This window comes from Falco punctatus (assembly GCF_963210335.1).
Source record: "Falco punctatus genome assembly, chromosome: 4".
Classification (NCBI taxonomy): domain Eukaryota; kingdom Metazoa; phylum Chordata; class Aves; order Falconiformes; family Falconidae; genus Falco; species Falco punctatus.
In genome coordinates this window covers 101,313,611-101,337,461 of record NC_137583.1, presented here as the reverse complement: position 1 = coordinate 101,337,461, position 23,851 = coordinate 101,313,611, and the positions used below count along the sequence as shown (strand labels likewise).

The window sequence follows — 23,851 nt, the reverse complement described above, 5'->3', positions numbered from 1 at the left end:
GACAGGCCCAGAGGCAATGGGTGGTTCCCTCTGAACATCAGGAAAACTTTTTTTTCACTGTGAATGTGACTGAGCACTGGCACAGGTTGCTCAGAGGCTGTGGAGTCTCCATCTTCGGGACTACTCAAATCACCTGAACATAGTCCTGGGCAACTGGCTCTAGGTGGCCCTGCTTCAGCAGGGGGTTGGACAAGACCTCCAGCAGCCCCTTGCAACCTCAACCATCTTGTGATTCTGTGACTGTACCGTCAAGCAGTTACTTTTTTCTCTTTTCATAAGCTTGGTACATCACAGTATTTTATTTATAAGATTTTAATACTAAGCAACATACAGAAAACATCTAAATCCCTACCAACACACTACACGTGGCTGTAGTAGCTCAACAAGCTGCTAACAGCTGAGAACAGTTATTCAAACTCACCTTTGTTTTCCACAGCTGACAGCAGAGAACAGTTATTCAAACTCACCTTTGTTTTCCACAATACATACTGAAAGCCATGGAAATAGCTATGGGTATTTGCTGTTAAATACAGCATTTTAGATAGATTTTACACAATCTTTCCCTCACTCTGCTCTGAGCAACTGATCCACTTCAAAAGTTGAGCTGTTTCAGACAGGGTAGCCAGGAATGCTCTGGCAGAAAACATCTTCAGAAACGCAGAGCTGACATAAGTGGGCACCAATGTAATTTAAAGGCTTTACTGTACATTCAGGGCCGTATGGAAGATATCCTTAGTTTAATTCTGTGTATGTGTACCAATCTAAGAACCATCTGGATGCAACAATCTATGAACTACCCAACGTGATCCATCTTTGTCTAGAAAGTCAGACAGACAGGGCCTTTTTGTTATCTTTCATGGAATTAGTATTTTCAAACTCTGATCTAGCAAGTTCAACAGCATCTAGTTTATGCCAACAATGGGAAAGCTACACCATGAAAACACAAGTGTACTGTTACTTGGGACATTTTTATTCCAGGTAGTTCAAGACAACTAGTTTGAATTAGATGTATTCTTCCAGGTCACATAGGAATAGAGAACTGCAAGGAAAAGGAAGACTAACTTGGTCAGGTGGTCAGTCTCCAGAGACAAGATGAAGACAACCCTCAGAAAATAAGGCAATGTTTCTGATCTTTAATCCGGAGAACTCTCTTGCAAACTGGCAGGGGAAAACAGGAGTGCTACTTGGCAGCCCTGCAGCACAGGGCTCAGTAAGATAAGCATGCCTTTCAGCTACCCCTTCTTCATGCAACTCCCAGGCCAGAGTCACCTTCACTACGTTTTTAACAGGGAATGTCTTCAGACTCGTGGACAGCCCAAATACCCCAGCCCCACTGGAGGCAGACCTCACCTGCCTTCACACAAAGCTTCTGGCAGATGAGTTTCACTCAACACTTCAAGCTGACAGAAAGTGAAAAGTTTCACCGCAACAATTGGCAAAGCAGACATGAAGTCACAAGTGGCCACAGATTAAGGCTTCATAAATGCCAGTAAGTCTCAGTCCTAGCTGGAAGGATTCACGTGTAAGAATACTGTGCCTCTGCCACCTCTACATCATCATTCAAATACACAAGCAGCTTCCACTGCAGGGAAAAGGTAGCATTTCCTCAAAAACAGATTCTTGTCAAGTATAGCAAAACACCCTCCTCTTGCAAGAGAAATGGGTATCTCCTTGAGAAGTGTTAGGGAAACAATGCTATCCACTCATATTCCAATTCTAGCATGTCTGAGAAAGCAGGGAAGTCTTTGTTTTACTTGTTTGAGCTTTTGGTACAGCAGTACCCATTAGGACAACGATATGATCTGTGTGTATGCTTTCCTCATACTCCACAGCTAAGAACAATCCAAACTTCCCTCACGATTCTTCACTAAAACCAGTCTACCTTTCAAGAACTCTGTCATAGCAGGAGAGGTGTTAACTCCCTGTGGATGCTGTGATCTTTCATCTGTAGGAACCAGTTATGGTAGGGCAAGTAGCCATACTTAATAGCACATGGTTGTCTACCAACAACTCCTGTCATCAACTGGACTTATTTCTACTTGCCTGAGCCTGAACAGCTCAGATTAGTGTAAAGGATGCCCAAAACACTAAGGGGCTCTGATATTGTCCAGGATATTGGTAAGGTTTTGGCAAAATTCACATGATCCTGCAGTCTGCCAAAACAGGCTAGAACAGCCTGGGAGGCCAACCAGCATCAAACACACAGCAGCAGGCAGAGGTATGGTGGGGGGTGAAACAGCAACAGGCAAGTTATCTACCCAAAGCAAAAGCCAAAAGCTTAAAGTACAACTTCTGGAAGCCTTCTTGACATGGAAATCCCTTGTTCTCTTTGATTACTGTAAGATACCACAGCTCTGCCATGATAACTCCCTCCTGCTGTTCTGCAGGCATTTCCTGTGCAGAACTTGTCTCAGAGAGGTCAACTTTTTAGGAAACATGTTAAGCAGCAGCATTTCTTGTTCTGGTCAGACACCACACAATCTTTTTAACAACAAATCCTTTTAAAGGAAAGCAGCTTTTATGATGCACTCTCCTTATGGTATGCCATAATTATTCCAGTGCTAGTGAATGAGACGGTCAGCCAGTTCACATGCTTGGAAAACAGAAGACAAGACCCTGTGTTTAGCAAAGAATCGCATTGGGTTACTGAATTTGAGATGGAGAACTATTTTGTCTCCTGCTGTTGGCTGATACAGTAAATCACTTATTTGCAGCTGTACCTATTCACTTGTGGCTTCTCAGGGTTCCAAAGATGGCCAGTATCACTCCCCATACTTATAGAGGTGTCATCGGTGTCTTGTGTTTAGAAAAAAAGAAAGAAAGGGGACTTTGCAATGTATCTTGTAAACTTTAGGGTTGAAAGTACTCCAGTTCCTCAGAGTAAAATTTAAAGTAACAACAGTGTTTGTGTAGGTGTTATATTCCAAAAGTCTCCAACAAAAGAAAACCTGCCACATAGAGCTTCCAGTGGTGCAGACAAGCATGCTTTCATGAAGGAAAGCAACGCAGACATCCATCATTAACTAGGCTATTGCTACCAGTACATTTCAGAATTTCTTGCTTATCTGTAAGCCTGTCTAAATAGCAACGAACAACATTCAAAACACACTTCAGCAGAAGATGACAATGGCATGCAGTATTACTTCTACTTTGAGATTTCAAAATATTTAACGAGGATTATTAAACGTGCAGGTCTCAGTTTTTATTCTCTGCATATTTTGTACAAACAGAAAAGGCTACTTTGTTAATACATCTGCTATTCCTGTGATTCATACAGTGCTTTACATCTTACTAGACCTGGCACCCAGGGTGCCAGCGCCTACGTACGACAAGCCAAACCAAACACTCCTCTCCAGGACAAGACAGCAGAGCCAGGCACGCCTGGCCAGTTCCTAACATGCTCCAGCCAGTTTTGAGTAAAAGGTGACGGTTGTATTGGACCCCCGGAGTCCTTTGTGAGCCCCCTTTTAGGTGGGCACCTCTCTGAGCTCCCCTTTAGCTACATTTAACCACTTGAGGTGAAAACTAGTAACATGCTATTGCTACAGTGGCTCTGACACAGCCACTGATGCTACAACACAAAGCTATGAAGAAACAGACTGCAAGAGGCAGAAGTAGCAAAGCAGTACCTTTGGCTGCGCTTCTGGGTATCTGGGCTGACTACAGGGGGGACCAAATCGTATTTGCCATTTTGCAGAATGCTGTTTTTTAGCCATTTTTCACATTTCCTGTCTTCCACTGGACATTAAGAACTGAAGCCTCAAGTTAACAAAACACCTTTTTTACCGTTTAATCTTTACTTAACTATTCCTACGGAGTAATTAAATGTTGTGTTCTAGAAATACCACTACTCCAAAGTTTTCACTAGTGCTGCTTTTTTAAATGAAAAATTATGATCAGAAGCACATAAAGACTCCAGGAGAAAGAAAAAACATTACAAAGTATGTGTTCTGATGGACTACTAACAAGAACCGTAGAGCTACTGTAAAGGTGCTGATGCCCTCACTGCATGGTTTCTGCAGTCTGATACTGAAATTAAATCAGTATGTCCAGTTATATCCACGCTGCACACAGTTATTTAAAGAGGCTAACTTAGATCTCTGAAACAGCAGAGCCTGTTAAATCCACATGCTGACCCACAATGCTAGATTCTATCAATTCAGTTCAGAAAGTTACCCATTTGAACAAACTGCAGCACAGCTCACCACTGAGGCAACACCATGAGACACATAAAAGCTGCTTATGCTAGCTATACTGCAACTCATCAACACTAGCTTGCGTAAGCATTTTTTAAAAGGTCCTTGGGATTTTTAATTCCATCCATCCAAAGATAGAAGGGAGGTATCATTTTTCAGACATTTATTCCCGTATTCAAGTGTGCTAGTTTAAGTTCTCCAGTGAAGGTGCAAAGTCTGAAATTCCTCTCCAGAGGTTAAGAGAAGAAAAAAAAAAAAAAAAAAGCTTTGAGATGCACACTCTCTAGCAAACCCGTCTCTAGCTTTTAAAAGCACATTAAATACAAAAATCTTAAGGAAACCCTTCCATGTATCTCAAGTTAGCCCTCTTCCACCAAATGGAAGGTGTGCCATCCATAGCTTGTTTTCAGTTCTGTATGGTAACTAAGATACAGAGAGTTTGTTTCACATAAATTTTCCAGTTATCACTATTTCAGATGAGGATATAACAACCAGGACATATAACAACCAGCTTTTTTCCAGCAACAAGAACTGGGTATAAACTTTCTAATGTTCTTATACTAGAAAAATTAACTGGAAGGTCCTATAAAGTATAGTTGCAGTAAAGAGACTAAGATTAACAGGCTTAGCAGTGGCTTTGCAGTAATACTAGAGTACAGCTATAGCACAAATCACTGTAATTGGACCAATTTAAGGCTTCAGCCTAGAAAGTGTAACACTAAAAAATTCTCACTTAAAAGAAAAATTCTGACGTAAAGAGAATTTTAAAGTAACTTTTGATGGAGGGAGAGCTAAGAAGCCATGTTAACTCATGTCAGAAACCAACACTCACTCACTCTGGTTTGTACTGCAAGAACAGACTTCTTGCTTACAGTTCTAGGCAGAACAGTAGTTTGGACAGTGACACATGTCAAATCCATCTTCTCCAATAACCATCTGCTCATGTGTTACACTAAGGAACCCACTAAAACACAACACAAAACAATATCTAGAAGTACAAAGAAATTCAGTCTCTTGATATAAATCCTAGATTTCAAAAAAGCACAATTAACTCCATTTTGTTTATAAAGCTTCATTTCAGATTCTCAAAAACCGGCAAGCCCGACTTCAAAGCCACACACAAGGGTGCCTGAGCTAACTCAACGTGACAAGCCCAGAATGATCCCCTGCAGCACAGCGGTGCCATCCTTCTCAGGTATCGACCTCCCGGGCAGCACAGATCCACATGGCAACCCACCGGGAAGCTTCCACTGAAGGGCAGAGGCTCAAGGCAAGAGATCAGCTTCGTCCTCTGGCTGGCCAAGTTTCCTACAGTACCTCCCCTCCCCCACTTCTCTAGAACAAAGGTGTTGGTCTACTTCATTCCACCTCCCCCACAATTTGGGAGAAGAGGCATTGCCTTTAAGGGCTGACCTGCCCCACCGCCCCCCCATCACCCCCCACCACCCCCCCAAGCCTTTCATGCTTGTAGGCAAGTGGCTCCCTCTATGACCTGGGCATGACCAGTCTCACTGCATTAATTTACATGCAGAAGCCTGCGCTGTCAAACATCCCAAAAACAACTATAGGTTTGGCTGGGAAAGAATGTTTGTTTTCCAATAAAATCACTTTTAAGACAACTGACACGAACAGATCAAACTGTATTGTAACACGTTCACCTGGAAATCGACCCTAAATGGGAATGAGCGCTCAATGCTTTACTGTTATGCAAGTGCATTAGATTACACACACACATACATACATATATACAATTACACATGTATAGATGTATTTTAAGAACATGACATTTTGAAGAAGCCATCTATCTTTCATCATAAGAGATTTATGTTCAGTTTGTGGCCAGTCCTTGGAAAAAATTCTGAAAGAAGACAGCTAAATGTGCGCTTTTATGAGGTAAAACATGGCAGCAGGACAAGCTCCCCATATAGGAAGGTATCAGGTCCTGCGTCCCCTTACCCCATTAATCCCATGTCAACTCTGGCGTTCATATCATCCTGTGAACCAATTCAAGTCCCTGGGAAAGGCTAAAAAAGTATTCCAGCAAGGAAGATACCTTTCCACTGAGACAAGAAAGAGGTCCTATAAGCAACAGTGTTGGGCATTTCTGCTCCATTCCCTGGCATCATTAATAATCCTTGTAGCACTGCAGTGAACCAGTCAGGGGACTGACCCAGCCAAAAAGTAATCCCACAAAAAGATTACCCTTTCAGCTGGATCAGCTCACTCTGGCACACAAGCACAAGTTCTTGTGTTAGGGTCAGGCTTAGAAACACATGATCCAGGCCAGGATCAGTGCAGCACAGGGAAGATTTCCATTGCTGCAGGACCCCACTGAGGGCAGAGGGGGGGATAATAATAATAATAAAAAATAATTAAAAAAAAAAAATCAATCCTCTTGCTGCCAGGATTATTATTTTTTACAGAGGACTTCAAGTCCTTTTGAAAAGTGAGGTTTGGACTTTTCAGGAGTGACAATGTCAGGCTTCAGTGGATCAAGAGGCTGAAACGTATCCCAACTCACAGCTTTTTTTTTTTATATATATTTTTTTAAGTCTGAAAAACAATCTTTCCTCCAAAGCTGCAGGAAGAGTTTAAATAAACATTTCTTCCTAAAAGCCTTCAACTTTGGTTAACCAGATACTCTCCAGCCAGTTGATTCATGGCTTGATTTCCCCTCTCCTGCAACACCCTTCAAATTCCACCTTTTCCCCTTTATTCTCAACTACCCGTCCTCATCCACCTCAACATCTCATGTCAGAGAGCTATCACTTTGCCAGCCTATTAAGAGTTACTAGTACTGCAGCACGAATCAGTCCCACTTGTGTTACTACACCATATTACTTTTCAAGCCTCTTAGAGCTCCAGTCTACTTTCCTCATATTGCAGCTTGTAACAGCATTTAATTCTCTGTTGACCATTTCCAAACTTTAAGAAAAGAACTCAAGCCAATTGCTTTTAATTTAGAGTCTAGTTACTTTACAGTTTGTTTTAAATTCATGCTGACATGCCGTCTCCTCCCTAGGATAAATATATAGCTTCACAGCCCTGTCATCCCAAGAACAAGGAAAGCTCTGCTCTGTGAAAACTTTCTTATGCAGCAGGCTCACTGCATCAACTTTTCCACTGCACCACATGCTCTTCCAGTTGTTGCTGATATTGCTCAGGTAGTAGAGCTGTCCTGAGTTTTATAGTCTTCCCGTTTTCTTCCTCCAGATTACCACCTCCTCAACTTCATCACTGATCTGCTCATTTACTACCCTTTTTCTGTACAGTGGTCCAGATTAAAAAGCCCACTAAACTAATAAAACTACTTGATTCTTGAAAAAGATAGCTCATTTTACAGAACCTTTACACAAGCTGCCCCCCACTTCCAAGACAGTCTCTTAACCTGGATGGGCTGTAGTTAGACGAGGGCAAAACTACACAAACTAAGTTCAGTTGAGCTGCTTGTTCCAAGTTACATGAGCATAGCCAGGACCACCCACCTTTAACCTGTACCATCATAAAGCAGTCGGCTCACCACAATGGCAGGAGCCTCCAACATAAAAGCCAGGAGAAAGTGGGGGAGGAATGAGCAAACTAAACCCAGTAGGAAGCAACCAGGCACAAAAGCATTCATGCAATAGTAGCAGAGTGGTACTCAATGATATTCTGCTAGATTCTACCCCAAGAGACAGCCCCTTCTTAGATGATTTATCCGCACCAGTTAGATGATTTAGAGCCCTAGAGGTCAAAAGCAGTAATTGAATTACTAACAGACAAGCCCTTGTCTAGGACAGCCTGGAGAAATTCATAATACTGCACCAGTGAGGTTCTTTAAACTAGTATAATCCTTTCCTTCTTGCTCATTTTGGGGATGTGAAATGTTTCAGTATGGATACTGAAGCGCCTTATGATCCAATTTAAAACAAATCTTGGAAGAAGCTATGGTTTGCAGGATTCTGTCTTAAGAAGCAGTTTTAAATTAGCTATTCAGCTCCAAAAGCTTGGCGTTTGTGGTTCTGTTTTAACAAGTTACAGAGAAAGTTAGCTGCTGCTGTCCCACTGAACAAGCTTACTTCCTCATCTACTAAAAACAAGCAATGATGGGTGGACAAAAGGTTTGTTTGTTTGGGTTTTTTTTTTTAATTATTATTGTTTGCACCATGCATGTGCCAGGAAAGCACACCCAATTCAGAAAGTAAGTTTACTTCCTATCTATGGCATTCTACCAATGTTTACTCAAAAAAATCCTGTTAGTTAAATCTTAAGTGTTGAGTTTTAGAATATCCAGCTCAAATCTAGAGCATTTGAGGCTAACAAAAGCTAGAAGATAGCAGCGTGAAGCTTCCCAATATGCTTTCCCCATTCAAAGTCTCTTTATACAGGCAAAACTACTGCTAATATCATACAATAGTTACTACTAGGTATTACTCAGCAAAAGTTAACTATCTACATATCCCTGCAGGTTATTGCCCTATGTAAGTTCCTTCTGTGGTTTGTTTGAAGCACCATACTACTACCTGCCTTTCAGTCCTCACCAGGTATTTATATTTGCATTATAAAACATAGCTGAGGTTAGGCAGCTAATATTATGCATCTGTGTGTGTAGAGTAATCTTTGTATGCAGATAACTTCAGATCCTCTGCACAGGCAGGGTAGAAATTTCATACAAATCCAACAGCTGATTAATATTTTACATTTGGTGGCAACACTGAAGACATAACAAGAGTCATGGGTAGTTAGAGTCTTGACTGTACAGCTTCTAGCAGACATCTGAAACTAAGTCTCAGTTGTAAAAACAAAGCCAGGCTTGACACTGCTATACAAGACCAGAACTTTCTTCAAAATGCTTCATGCTCAAGTGCATTTGTAAAGAGTTTCATATATATTGTGATTTACATGACAGCATTATGCTGCAAGAATGCAAAACTCATATAACAGCACTTTGTTTGCAACTTCACAGCCACTTCTGTCAGAGATCTGAGAGAACAGAAGGGGTGAGAAGACTGACAGCAGAAGCAGAGAGCTTTTTGCCTTGACACCTTGCCCTGTAACAGACAAGCTGCGGGGAGGAAGGGGGGCAGTGGAAATAAAGTACTCAAGTTGGGAGTATCTTACTTGAATAGCTTGTCGTCCTTGCTGAGCATCTGCCAGGAGCTGAATGGTGAGTGTCCTGGAATCCTGTAGGGCATCTTGGAGGTAGATAAAGCTGTGACCCACATGTCGCCCCATGGTACATTCCCGACATATGGGGACAGAACAAGTATCACAGTAGAAATGCAGTACCTAGAAAAGAGGGGGGAAAAAATATCTATATCACTATCTAATGAAGAATTAAAGACAAAACAGAGCCAGGATGTAAAAAAAAAAATATATATATAAATAAATAAAAATCTAACAGCTCAACTATAAAGATTGTTACAAGCACTAGCAATAGGCAAAAACTTCACAATTGTTTCTCCACAGAGGAAGAACTATCCTTCCCAGTAAGCTCCAAATCATACTCTAACGGTTAGATGGAAGTGTCATTGTTTTCTTTGCAATACAATACTAGGAAGAGTGTCCACATCGCCTCTCTTAAGAGCGGAAGCCATCTGCCAACACTTGCAGACTGGAGATGCCATCTATGGCAAGCTTCAGGTGAAGACTTTTCCTGCATACACAAATCCTGCATTCTCTTAAGTGGGTCATTTAATAATCAATGCACTGGAGAACTGCAGCACCAGCACACCCACCCCCCAGAAAGGGAAAACACATTATGCGTGCTGAGAAGCAACCTCTGTGTTCTCAACATATGCAAGCCTCTTGTGTTCAGGGTAGTAACAGTATCAGGCAAGACTAAGACTCCCTCCTGCCACTCCCAACAGCAAAGCAAAAAACCTTTGTTATGACATAGTGTTTTGAGGCTAGTGATACTTAGAGATGCTTGAGTTGGAAAACAAGACTGGAACATTAGCATGCCCATCAGAGTATTTGAATGCTACAGTGACCTGGGGATAACCAATAAAACTCCATTTATTCACAAAGTACCCTAAAACCCCTATATTCAAATCATAGTGAAGTCTTACAGCAAGATGTTAGCCTAGGAAGTGAGATCTATTCATCAGCCATAACTGCTCCCATTCCACCCAGTAGAGGGAAGCAGCACATAGAAATAGCATCTTCCATGGAAGCCTGCTTTCTTAGATGAGGAATCAGCTGTTTTGTTTTCAAAGATGCAAGTGAAGTGCAACACTTGAACACAAGTTCTGTATTCAAAGTCTTACTCTTAACTGCATACACTATTTTTGTGAAGAGCGTGATGTTAGAAAATCTAGATTACCACAGAAGAGCCAACAATCCACTATACAATGGCAAACAAGGTTTCAAACCACAAACAATTTTTCCATCGTCGGCTATTTGAAATCTACCTCACAGAAAGGAGCAAGAACAGAACAAAGATTAGACAAATGTTTGATATGCCTGTCTTCTCACAGCTGTCATACAGCCACTCCCAATTCCAGCTAACGGTTCACGATATGGTGCATAACATCCCCCTTTCCCTTCTCCCTGAAAAGGAAAGGGGGAGGACAGGACAGGTGATTCCCTCAGATTGCACCTGTGCTGCATGAAGTGACGTTTTAAGCTCCTATAAGCACAACAGCTGAAATGGTAGATGGATTAAGTTCTCAAAAGGCCTGTGTGTGTGTTTGTGCACACGTGTCAGATTGTACTAACACTGCCCCCCTGCCCCCCCCCCCCCTTTTTTTTTTAAGAAGAGAAGTTCTGCTGTAGAGAAACTGGAACACTTACGTTTTGCTTCTGTTCAAATATTAAAACTCTCAAGCAGTATCTCTCATGCTCTGTCTTTTCTAAGTAAAAAGCCACCTTGGCTCTGAAACTCATTGTTCAAATGCATCATCTTCCTCAGCTAGACTAGGGTTCCTTGTCTTTATGCTGCGGTTGTCTAAATCTGTATACAATGTTCACTTACTCATGCAGTTCTGTAATTTTGCTGTTGAAATTACAGGGAATGTTTATTACATGTTGCTGAATGACTCCACTTAAACAACTGAGAAGTTGAGAGTGAATGAAAACCAAGACAGGGTATCAAGTTAAGTCATATGAATCAGCTACACTTTTAAAACATACAGCAGGGATTTGGGGCCTCAATCAAGCACAGCAGCTGAAAGGAAAATGGTGACCATATGAACAGAAGTCCAGAAGCAAGTTAAATCTGTTATTAGTCCTCCAAAATAGTCAACACTAGAAGCAAAAGCTCAGTAAAACACCACAGATCATCAGTCCTATCACCCAAGCACTCCTGCTGCAAGTCAGCATCCAGTGATAAAAAGTCATCCAGCCATTCAAACCAAAGAGAAACTAAGTTTAAAGCTGTCCAGTTGCCTCTTGCCACCCACCACAATGTGGTGGAAAACATCACTCCTGAATTTAGAATGGAGAAAAGAGCCATAATCTCATTTCAGAAATATGCAAGTTATGTAGGACATGTAGGGCACCGGAAAGTCTTGGGTGAATACTACAGAGCCATTGATAAAGCCTCGTATTTGTTTCTTAATAGACAAAATGGCAAAAACAACCTAGATTTAAATCTGAGAGCAAAAGAGTTAGCAGGCTTGGGTGAAGAGTAGAAAGCAGTGGACTTATCTCCATCATTGCACTGTCATTTACTACACACACAGGAGAACACACAAATGTGTAACCCCTACTGCTCTCGGTGGGGGAGCTAGCCACCAGATGACAACTGCAAGAGTCAGCCAGCTTCAAGATGAACTAGCAACTCCCCAGAAACTCCCTTCTGGACGCAAACTACAATAAACCCCCCCCCCCCCCCCCCCCCCCCCCCCCAAACTTTAAAGAGGTACAAGGGCAATTCCCCTCCTGTGGTCAATCTCACATACTTACCATCAGGAGCACCCAAGAGGCTGTACATCAGCTCTACCCAGCAGTGGGGCCGTGCTCCCAGAGAACTGAACTGGAAAGCACTCGGCTGCGCAGGGTGCCACAGCAAGGGGGATTTGTGCCAGCCCAGCTAACCCAGCTTGCAGCACAGCATCCAGCTTGCCTGTGCTTGTAACCACAACCAGGCATTTGTTGTTAAGCTCAAGCCTGCTCACATCCCTGTCCCTAGGTCATGGCCACAAAGGTCACGTACTGCTACGTTTTAAGTTTCTATGCCTATTTCTAAGTAGAAGGGGGAGAAAATAAGCCAAACCTGCACCCCACCCCCATCAGCAGGCTACCGCCTGCAAAAATACAGACAGACAAAAGTAGTACAATGCACAAGTGTGTTCTCAGTTCAGATCTGATGCGCTTGTGTACCTAAAAGGCTGGCAGAGCTTCCAATTTCAGCAATGTGAAAAGGCTGCCCCACATTTCAGTTGCACTGTTAAAATAGTCACATATTGCTCCTTCTGTGATCACTATATGACAAACAACAAGACTGGTCTTGAACCACGGATAAGCAGGGGCAGTGGGAAGGAAGGCAACAGTAATACTAAGTCTTCCATAACAGAGATCAGCTTACGATACCTGACTAAAAAAAACCCCACACTAACACACCCCACAGTACTTAGAGAAGAGTCCTAAAATTTGCCCCCCTCTACCTTACCTGAAGAGGCAGAGATGATACAGTCAAGAGATCCATCAAGCTGTACAGTAACTATTGTCCTGTTGATTTCACTGTTTCCCCAAGTGTATCAAAACCTGGTTTATACGCAAAAACCTTCAAACCTGCTGTTTTTTCCAAGCCACACAAACATTCTGACAGGCAGGAAGAAAGAAATTAGAAAGCAGAGACAGATTTCTCCTTTCAAAGAAATTCAGTGTTGTGTAAATTGCACTTAATTAATTCTTTCTTTCTGTAGTAATTAAAAACAATTGCATTTTTATGTAAGTAAATATACAATTGTTTAAGATAAAAACTGGTGCCTTTCCAACACCCATTTTGTTAATCTAGTAAGGGAAAAAAGATTCATAAGCAAGTTTAGTAATGTGGGGGGTTTTGTTTTTGTGGTGTTTTGTTTTTGTTTTTTTTTTTTTTTTAAGAACTGCTTCTTAATTAATTAGTATTTTAGAATTTCCACCAAAAATAAATGGAGAAGTCAGAAGCAAGAGGGGAGCAGTTTTAGAGATAGTTAAAAGTGATTTATTTTAAAATAAATCAGCTATGGGTTGATTATTTCCCAAACAGGAAATATTTCCTGAATTGGTGGCATACAATTTTAGACACAAAACAATAAAGGGAGCCTACTTCAATTTAAACAGAATCAGTGAACCATATTACAGGGCTATTCATCTTTTACAGCCACAGCAGCCCAAGAAATACAACAGCAAGGCCATAAATGTGATTGCTTCAGGAAAGGCTGTACAGTGCACCGTAAAAACATTTTACAACAGCAGGAATTCCTGGGTGTCGCTCTCCCCATTTTTTGGTCCATCTGCTTTCAAAGGGGGCAGGGGGATGGGCGGAGATGTTGTTAAATGTCCCCTGGGACTGCACAGCAATCAATCATCATCTGATGAATGGCCACTAAAGTTAAACCCTGACCCCACTCCACAATTCCCACACCAGCTCTCCTCTCCTTACTGCTGACCAGCTTCCAGCATGCCCCCCCCCTCCACCTTCCAGCCCTCACCAAAATTTCCCAAATACCAAGCCCAGACAAAAGCAATGGAATGTAGTAGGCACCATGACAGAGGAGAACTCAGCAGAAACAGCATCTGAGGAGGCTTGTCCTTAACCTGTGTTTAAATAAGTGCTCTTCCAGCAATACTCACAGTGCCCTTTTCCTCTCAGCTTGCAAACACTCGATTTCTCTCATTTCAGAGAGAGAAAGCATTTAAGAGCAAACATGCATGCCGTTGCCAATAAAGCACGTGGAATCTAGCCACGTTTAAGCATTTGTTTTCTGTCGTGACATTTCAGTGTCTTTTAATGATACCATTTAAGCCTACAGCGTTAACAGTTTGTACAAGGCAGCCACACATAAGGTCACATTATTTTAAAATATAAGCCTGATGCTCTAAAAGCTACCTTGTAACCTTAACATTAAAAAAGCTTATGAACAGTAGCCTTTTGGTTTCCACCTTTTGGAGAAGTTTCAGAACAGTATTTGTAAGTTAACTTAGTTTGAGTTTATGACCAAAAAAAAAAAAAAAAAAAGAAAATACTTCCCATAGTCAGTTTTAAAATTTTCCATTACTGAAGGTGTTTTATTATCTAGTTCCCTTGACAATAACTCAAACACCAGGGGCTTTGTTAGGTAGTGTGTAAAGCTTAGATGACTATGAATTCAGTATAAACTAATTTTCCAAGGAATTTTGGTCCTCCTCCCTCAGCAATGTGGTTTGCTTTTTTGCTTTCCATGGCCGCCCCCAAACTGGAGAAAAAGCTGCCTCCCTGCATCATGCATGCAGCAATTATTTTTTTTTAACAGCATATAAATACACCACCCAGGATGGCTGATTCAGATAATTGTTGCAAATTTAAGTGGAAACAGGTAATATTTTTTACTTTGTAGGAAGCTGGTCCTTAGTTTCCATTTTAATAGCAATTTGTGACAATTAACTTGCTTCATACCATGATCAGAGTAATATTTTCAGGAACCTTAATTTCTGCACCAATATAACATTAAATTTAAATACTAAATATAAACACTGAAGATACCAGCAAGCCATGTGATACACATCAGAACTACAGGCTATTTCCCAGTATACCAGAAACATTTTGCTTTCAGAGATACTTAAAAACTTCATGTTTCTCTGTACCAGTTAATGATCAAATTACTCTTCAAATCTGTATTTTGACCTAATGTTCTGGCATAGAAGAGACTGGCTTAAGACCAATTTTCCTTGCTGCATCCAGTGGTAACGGGAAATGGTACACCAACTCCACAAGGTCTCCACAGCAGAAGAGTTAATTCAAGTTCAGGCCAATATTTGAACAAAACTTCTGTAAGAATATGGGCATCTTGAAGCATTACAGCCCTACGCTAGACAGGGCATAGAGCACGCAAAGAAAGTTGTACCAAGTATGATTAGTGAAATCAGTTTACTATTTATTGCCGTCTTTTGCCACTTGGATGAACAGAGATCAGTTCTGGTCCATTTACAAGTTCATCAAGTGCAAGAGGATGATTCAGCCCTTCTGTTAAATTCAGCTTTATTTCCTTACCCCACCTGGAATAATAAAAGCCCAGCTAACAGATGACTTTCAGACTCATGCAAGTCTGTTTGTAGGAAATAAAGCTGTAATTGCACATGCAATTTTTCCAGCGCTACTGCCAATACCCTTCCTTGCCCTGATGCCCCCAGTGGGTTTGGTTCCTTGTCCCAGCTTCTCAGCCAACACAGGTATCTTCCAGCCCAGCACGTGAGGGGGAAGGAAGCTCACTAATGAAAACTCCAATCTAACCAGCACTGCTCCCTCTGTGAAACCACACACAGCTCCAGGCTGCCATTCCACCTCACAGAAACTGCCATCTGTGCTACAAGGGAGCCCTGTACCTCCCTGCCTCCCTCCTTTCTTCCCCTCTTCACTACCCCTCCAATCTTAGCGAAGATATTTGGGGATCCTCTTCCAGAACAAACAGAAACAGCAGAAAGTTAGTTTTTGAATAAACTACTTTCTATCAGCTGACCCTGGGATCAGAATAGCAGTAGGGCCAGCACAAGGGAAGAAAAAGAACCCACAACTAAGAACATTGAGACCTCTGACGACAACTATCTATTAAATATCAGCTGATCCGTAATACTAAGCCGCATGGTTCAGTAATTCACCAACCTCACAGCTGGAAATCTGTGTAAATCTTCTCACCGACAGCGTTCATCTCAAGTTTTAACTGGAGATGAACTGGAGTATCCAACCCAAATCAAGTCAGATAAGAATTTTAAGGAGTATGGTAGTCTGTTTGGTTTAACAGCTTAATGTTTATGTTCTTTGATCCTGCTGTGATGTCATGAAGCCATTAAAAACAGCTGCATATTTAAGAGAGTGGTGATGTGACAACACTGGGTCAGTCAAATCATCTAGGTTAAAAGCAAAGGTTTTTTGAAAGACACATAGCTCCATTAATCGAGTTTAGAAAACCCAGTGGGTATTAACAACTGAGAGTGGAACAGAGACCATTTGCAAACAGCATTTGCCAATTCAGAAGGATGGGTTAGAAGTGACAATCAAGGTCCACTTCACTCAAGGCCACATCATCACATGGCCAACAGGCTACACAAACTAGAGGTAGGAGACAGGAAGTCACACCTTTGACAAAGCTGGTTTAAGGACCTGCTGGCTCCAGCATGCTATAAAATTGTATCCTGAGTTAAAATCTTATAAACAAAACTTCATGTGATGACTGTAGCTCCTGGTTACAGCCACCCACCTGGAACTGCAGCATCCAAAACACTTCTCTCAGCAGCATCTCTGCCAGCTCCAGTACCCCCACCCCACCCACCCCGTTCATCCACTCTAAATATGGAGGGAGCACTACAACACTCACCTGGATTTCACCCATCTCATCAGCTAGCTTTCTAAAAGCACTTGGGTGCAAAGTAACTTGGCCAGGTGATCTAACGCATTACTTAACATTTCAGTCACCAATGGACTGGAAAGAACATCTCACACCCACCTTAACTTACCGCTCCAGTTCTTCCTAAATAGGCATAAGCAGGGCATAATAGTCTTCTTAACGTCAATATTGAGGTGGCACAGGTATAGTTATCCCACAGCGGTCTATCGTTTAACTACTGCATAATGGTACGTCTACAAACTGCAATTTTTAACAGGAATTGTTTAGGTTAAGAAAAATCTGAATTTCTTTTGTTTTTTTTAAAAAAGTCACAGCATCTGCTTCAGCACTAAAGCAGGTAAAGCAGCCCGTCTATGGAAAGATGCAACAGTATCAGCAGCCAGTAGACTGCTCAGCCAGTGATAAGTCAGCTCTTTTACAGATGTCAATAGGGGAGGACCAGCCTGTGCTTCAACACACAACTCATTAGCCGTTTAAATGCAGCTTTCTGTGCCAAATCTACATGACACGAGTAGCAGCAGGGTGGTCTTGGCACAGGGGACAGTGGGTGGATCTAAATATTCAACAGTTCAAGCTAGCAAATAGCCTGCTGTGGAAGCAGACATTAGAGCAAACCCAGTTCTACTTTCAGGCCCATCTGTCCAAGTCACTGCTGTAAGTCCCTGCAAATCCTTCACTGCACCTCCCTAACTCTTCAGCTCTCTGAAAGCTAGTGTCCTGAAACTCTCAGCCAAAGCTTGGCCAAGACTTCAGTGATGCTGTAAACTGTGATGAGTTGACAACTGCTTTGCTACTGCACATGGTATTTTGTTTTTTAGAGAGAACCAAACTTCAATGTCTTTACAAACTAGTACATTTTCCCCTTTCCTGCACAGCTCAGCGCTAGAGCTCTTGAAATTTTTCCTTCTGTGCACAGGAAGGGTTAGGCTAGGAATCAGCATACACACAAGGCTCCTCCTGCATCCAGCTCTGTGACTAACATCAGTACAGGCCTCAGCTCTCAAAGTCTATGTTCCTCAACTCCATGCTGTCCCTACACCACTACAGAGAACACTACCTCCATTCAGGCCCTTGGCACCTGTTGACCTTCACAAGAAAAGCTGATGGCAAGGATGCTATTATATGCCTCACTAATAGCTAGAAAACATTTTTGTCTTTTAATATACTGGAAACAAACCTTATTCTTTTTTATTTGATGGGGGAAGGGAGTGGGAAGAGAAAACAACCCTAAAATTCTCAGATTCTACTCAAGGGCCAGCTAGGCCCCGTGCTGAAGACAAGGTAATTGTGAAACAATTGAAGCAGATGGGCCGCGTGCAGCTTGCCAGAGAGGTTTCCTGATCCCAGCACAAACAGGTCTTTTGTAAGATTAATTTTCTTCTAGAGCTAGGCTGCAGTTAAACCACCACTACCCAAGAATATTTACTTTGGTGCAACAGGTTCCCATTACTGTTTTTAGAGGGCTTCTCTAGGTGGATCAGAAAGCCTACCAGGCTAGCTAGACATTTTAAATGCAAAATGCTCAATTGTTAGGGGAAAACTGAGTATAAGGAGAAAGAACATGTCTACCCAAAGAAACTGTGCCTTTGCCTATTTTAACTTCATGATAGGTTCTTCTGTAGTTGTTTTTTTCCATGTGGGGTTTTTTTGATTGGTAGGTTTTTGCATTTTGCTTCTTCGTCTTTTATTTTAAACAGTACTAGAAATCTTGGCTCAGAAAAGTATTCTTTAGAACATGAGTTTGCACTTATTCTTTCACCAGTGTTAATGCTTAATTACATCATCTAGTACGTATTTGCTACAAAAGATTGAAAGTGCAATTTGAAAACTCCCAGTTGAACCACCATGTGAATTTAAACTGTAATTCTGACCGCAGTAACTAGGGAACACTAGAAAGCTAAATACTAGAAAAGTAAGCAATTATGAATTCTGAACCTACTTTGCACCTTGATTGTCTAGTTGTTCCCCCTTCCTTGTATGGCCTTACTGCCAATAATGGGGGAAGAGCACAAAAACCAACCAGAGTCAAAACAACTAGTAGCTCATGAGCAACAACAGTGTTCAAAAAGCAGTAAGTTTCAGATAAAGCCATTTTTGTATGGAAGTACCATCCACAGGATATCACAAGTCTGAGGCAGCTCAACATCTTCAGTTTCTGTCTTCAAGTGCATAATCTATTTGGGGAAGATTTGTCTCTACCATTCATTTAAAGTAATTTTAATTACATATTCTCTATGAAATTTAAAAGAGCATCTCTTCATACCTTTTTTTAAAAAAAAGAATTATTTGTGTTAGGATAAAGGAAAAAATACATCAACTTTTAGACTAACGAATTCAAAGTCCTTTTAACAAAGAGGGTCGTTAACATACACTTAACAAAATGAAGTGATTCAGATACCTAACACCACAATCACTAGACTCAGGTAATTCCAGTTTGAGTAACAGCCTGGTAGGCAAAATCAGTCCACATACTTGTACAAGATACTGCCCCTCCCCCCCGTTTCCAGTATCAGCTTTTCAACAGAGATTTACCTAGTGTTAGGCAAGCTAATATTACTACAGAGATAGCAATTACTGAAGGGATTAGGCTGCTTGCATGACTCCTTGTGGTAAGGCTCAGACTCTTATGTACACAAAAAATTAAATACTTTTATTAGTTTAAATTTAGAAACAGAACCATAGTGATCCTACGGTAATTTGAACTACGGAGTGGAACAAATAACAGCAACATGAATTTATGCATTTAGGGCATAAGCTGGTCACCTGTGATATCAAGAGGAAGGAATTCCTCCCTCACACATTTTCTCAGTGGGAAACAGCCCAGTTGGCCAAGCATGAGACAGACATGGAAGGGGGAAGAAAGCACCATCCTTCTCTCCTCCCTCCACCACCCCAGCATTAGGTATTGGCTACTACAACAGCCTGGGTGTCTGATGGGAACAGCGTGGTTCTGCTGTTCCTCCCATTTCTGCTTTGCACCGCTTCTGCTTTCAGAGGAAAGCTGTAACAGCAGCAGCCATGGTACTGAATCACAGCAGGAACTGTTAATTTTTTTTTCTTCTTTAATTGTGAAACAATCCATGCCTATTAAACAAGCCCAGTTACCACCAATGCCATGTGCACATCAAGCTCAGGTCAAAGTGAATGTGACCAACTATAGCCTTTATTAGGAAATACAGGCAAGACTGTTGTCTGGGAAAACTGACATATAAACCCATACCAAGTGTTTTATACTGCAATGTTTTTAGTTACTGCTTATGTGGAACAGGTTTTCTGGAAAGCACAAAGGCTGCACTGAATTGGCCCACTCTGTTCTTTGCTTTACTCAGCCTCAAACACTATTTTTACAATTACTATATACCCACACAACAAGTCCTTACAAAATAAGGCCTTCGAAGGAACTTCTCATCACCGAAATTAAAAAAATGGCCAACATGAACATTTGGAAGGTATCTTTTCAAAAAAGCATTCAAGCTCTCCCTCTATACCATCATCCTCTCAAGTGCTCACACACTAAAAATATGCAAGTGTAAAATTTTTACTAGCTTAAAGTACACATGTTTCAGAGCAGGAAGAAAAATTACAACATGTTGAGGTTTCAGTTGGGATTCCTCATAAATGAGAAATCTTAATTAAGCAAAAACAAATTTGGATTGCACTGAAAGAAAAAAATTGGTTTGCTCCAGACCCAGGCAGTAGTCTCTAAAAGTGTATTATATGTACACACTGTATCAGGGTTCCTCAGCTAACACCATCAAATTGTACCATCCATGTCAAAAATAATCATTATCTGTTCCCAGCACAGGACTTTGCACATACCCTGAAGTATCTTATTCAGAGAAACAATGTTGTCCTTGAGGATCAAAGCTTTGCTGCTTGTAGTAGATTGCCAGACCAAATTTGTCAGATTAATACGCTTGTTACAATTCCTCTTAATTTTAAGGAGGATTAAACAATCACATTTTGTGAAAGACTCCTCATGACAGTGTTATCCTATGGGTGCTAGTGCACTATTACTTCCAACTGAACTCTAGTATTTAATGTTTGTTTTGGAAGACCTAGCTGTCTTAACAGCCACAGGGCATTTCAATAATCATATAACAAACACTACTGCAGGTTACTCTTTAATCCCTTGCGAGTGAATGAGTAAATTCTTGTCCATCTATCATATAATGACACAGCGCTGCAGTTACTGCCAAAAAGGTACTGTAAATCATAAAAGAAAAACATCTAAGAATAAGGATATCTGTTCCAGGAAGTCAGAAGTATTTACTCAGAATAATTTTTTTCTCCATCACTATAGTATAGCAAGAACAGATAAGCCTTTGTTTACAAGCCATTAACACAAAATAAGAGACATTTTTATTTCTGAAGATTTAAGACAAGTCCTGATGGACAATTTAAGTATGTCTTCATATTTCTCTAGCTGTTTGCCTCTCCAGCAACAGAGCAGAAGCAAGACTTCATAAGCTTCAGAACTCCTAAAGCAATCACTTACCTGCCTCACCCTTATCTCTATATGGGTGAAATACAGGTACAAGCAAGTTTAAAGCCTATGTTTCTCCCTGCTCTTCCCCACCCACCCCACCCCCCCTCCAATAAAGTGGCCTTTTTTGTTGGTTTTTGGTTTTACCCCGAATAAAAGTATTTTCTGCCTTTCCATCATAGATTTAAGTGCTGCACAGCATCCTACTATAACAACCCTTTCCTCATGGACAGCACTTAAGATAGCTTTCCTTTGGAACTTGTGAGAGGTGGGAAGATAAGCATTCCTGAATGAATATTCAATTAAGTGAAAACTGAAGGAGAGTAGAATTACTACTCCTTCAAACTGCAGGGTAGATTTGAGGTGCTTACAGTCAATAAGAAATACTAGTAGTTGTACTTAGTCATCATGCCAAAGACACCATTTATTAAGCAGCAGGTTCAGTTTTCGGAGAATTAGGACAATATTCCATCCCAGTCAAGGTTTAAGTCACAATTGATACACATACTCTATTTTTAACCTGCTCCAAGAGGCTCCCATGCGTGATGTATATGATGGTATGTATTCATAAAATAAATTCCGATTTGGAGCATTACAGTTTTGGTCTAACCAAACTGTAGTGGTTTGGTGCCACCCTGTTATGGTTCACTTCAAGGGCCTTTTAATAACCAGAAAGCATTTAGAGTTTTTAAAATGCTTAAATACTTTGAATCCTTCAGTGAAAGCACCATCCTTTTCAATAGCAGCATCAACTGTTCCATGTAACACTAGCTTTACGTCACTTTGTACTGTGCAGGCAAGTTAACCTTACCCTAAGCTTTAACCGTAGCCTTGTTTGAGCTTTAAGTCAGGATAAATACAAATATAAGGCGTGCTCAATCATCAGTGAAAGGAAGAAAGGCTAACCAGGCTGAACTAAAGGGGAAGTGTCAAATGTGACTCACTTTACCAAATGAAGGAGAGAGGGTGGCTAAGAAAGTTACATCCTTGCCGAATTCTTCAAGAGAAAAATGTGCACTAGCCTTAATACAAAAAAGCTATTTTATGATAAAATCCACACTGTCTTCTGTCTGGTTTTATATAATACAAGTCTTTATATATATATATATATATATATATATATTCTAAGGAAGAGACCATTCTTACAGTGAAAGTATGTGAAGGTGCACCAAGAACATTGTCATTAGAAATACACTGTTTCTGGCAAGCACCAGCAGGAATCTGACTGCAGTTTAGGGTACACCAAGTCACCAAAAAGCTGAGTTTGCACAAGGATAGTTCCTCAACACACACACACACACCCCTGAGGGAGGAAGCAGGTAGGCAAGGCAGAAGAAATTTTTATTATCTCTGCACAATCAGGAGGAAGTGTTTATGAACATTCTTGTGTACACTCAAGTCTTGCGTGTTAAGCCATGATCATTAATTTTTTTAGGTATTGCCAAACTAGTCCTACATGTCCCCTGCCTGCTAAGAAGTTTGAGGCCATAGATTAGATTTATTCTCTCTTAAAATATATATATATATTTTCAGCAATCCAGGCAGAAGAACAAAACATGATTAACCAGACTGCCAAGCTCAAGACAATTAAACCTATCGAGTCAAGCCTGCTTGGCCAAAAGACTTTTATTTCAAGGAAGCTACTTGCCTGTCTCTAGCATATTCTTCTAGTGTTTTCTAGCGCAGGAACTCCTCAAAACATTTATGCTGAAATAAAAAGGCCAGGTATTTGGACAGTGTCATCATGCAGTTCTTTCAGCAACTGTGTGCACTGTGCTAAGCACACTGCTAAGTTTCCTAAATAGGTTATTAGGTTAATTTATTCTATGACACGAATGACTTACTGGGACAGTGTAATGGGCACGTGTGATCAAGAGTGCAAGGAAGAATTAAAACTCCTTAAGTTCACACAGTAAGTATTTCAGGAAAAACTACATCTCTACCGCCTAACCTTAACCAAAAGGTTAACTTGCTGCACCCCGCATACCACCTTTGCTATCAAAGTAACAGAGCAGCTTTAAGAGCCACACACAGGCAAGTACCTCTGGTAGCTTACAACCAAGACAGACCTACTGCATCAGGACCATCGCTTCCTGTAACACTGCTTTCAAGTTATAACCAGACCCACTGATTCACTTAAGATTTAATGAGATTACAGCTTGAGGTGATTTGACTGGAGACCATAAAAGTTTTAGGAGCCCATCTGCTCTGCAAAACTAACCTCTTGCACACAAGCCCGGGTAGGAGCTGACCTTTGAGAGCTGCAGTGTAGTTCAGGCAGGAATCAAGCCTGATTGGTACTTGTGATGGGCAGATAGACCAGACAAAACAAGCTATTTGCACTTTCAGGCAAAGAGGGGTTTCCATATGCATCAGTACTCAAGGGGAATCTTTCCAAACAATCACTGAGAAAAGGCTGGCTACCTTAGGGTGCTTTCCCCACCATTATCATACCATTACTAGCAAATCCAAACTGTATTGGCAACGGCTGCAAGATTACCGGTACTGCAAAATCCTAATGCAATATTCACCTTTTGGTGAATAGACACACCAAAAGTCCATGACAAAGTACTCTTGATCAAATGTTGCAGTGGTTTAAAAAAAACAGGAACTTCCTAATCATGCTAAAAGCCCAGGTCACAACTGCTTTCCATCTCAAT

The 23,851-nt window shown here is 41.1% G+C and overlaps 1 protein-coding gene across 2 annotated transcripts in view; it reads right to left on the bottom strand.

Moving 5' to 3' along the window:
• The window catches only part of TRIM71 (tripartite motif containing 71), an 84,057-nt gene that overhangs the window by 14,130 nt on the left and 46,076 nt on the right, over positions 1-23,851 (bottom strand). For both annotated transcript variants that reach the window (XM_080387219.1, XM_080387220.1), the window contains one exon: positions 9,297-9,464. In XM_080387219.1, coding sequence (XP_080243345.1) covers positions 9,297-9,464 — 168 coding nt within the window. The remainder of the gene's footprint in view (positions 1-9,296; positions 9,465-23,851) is intronic.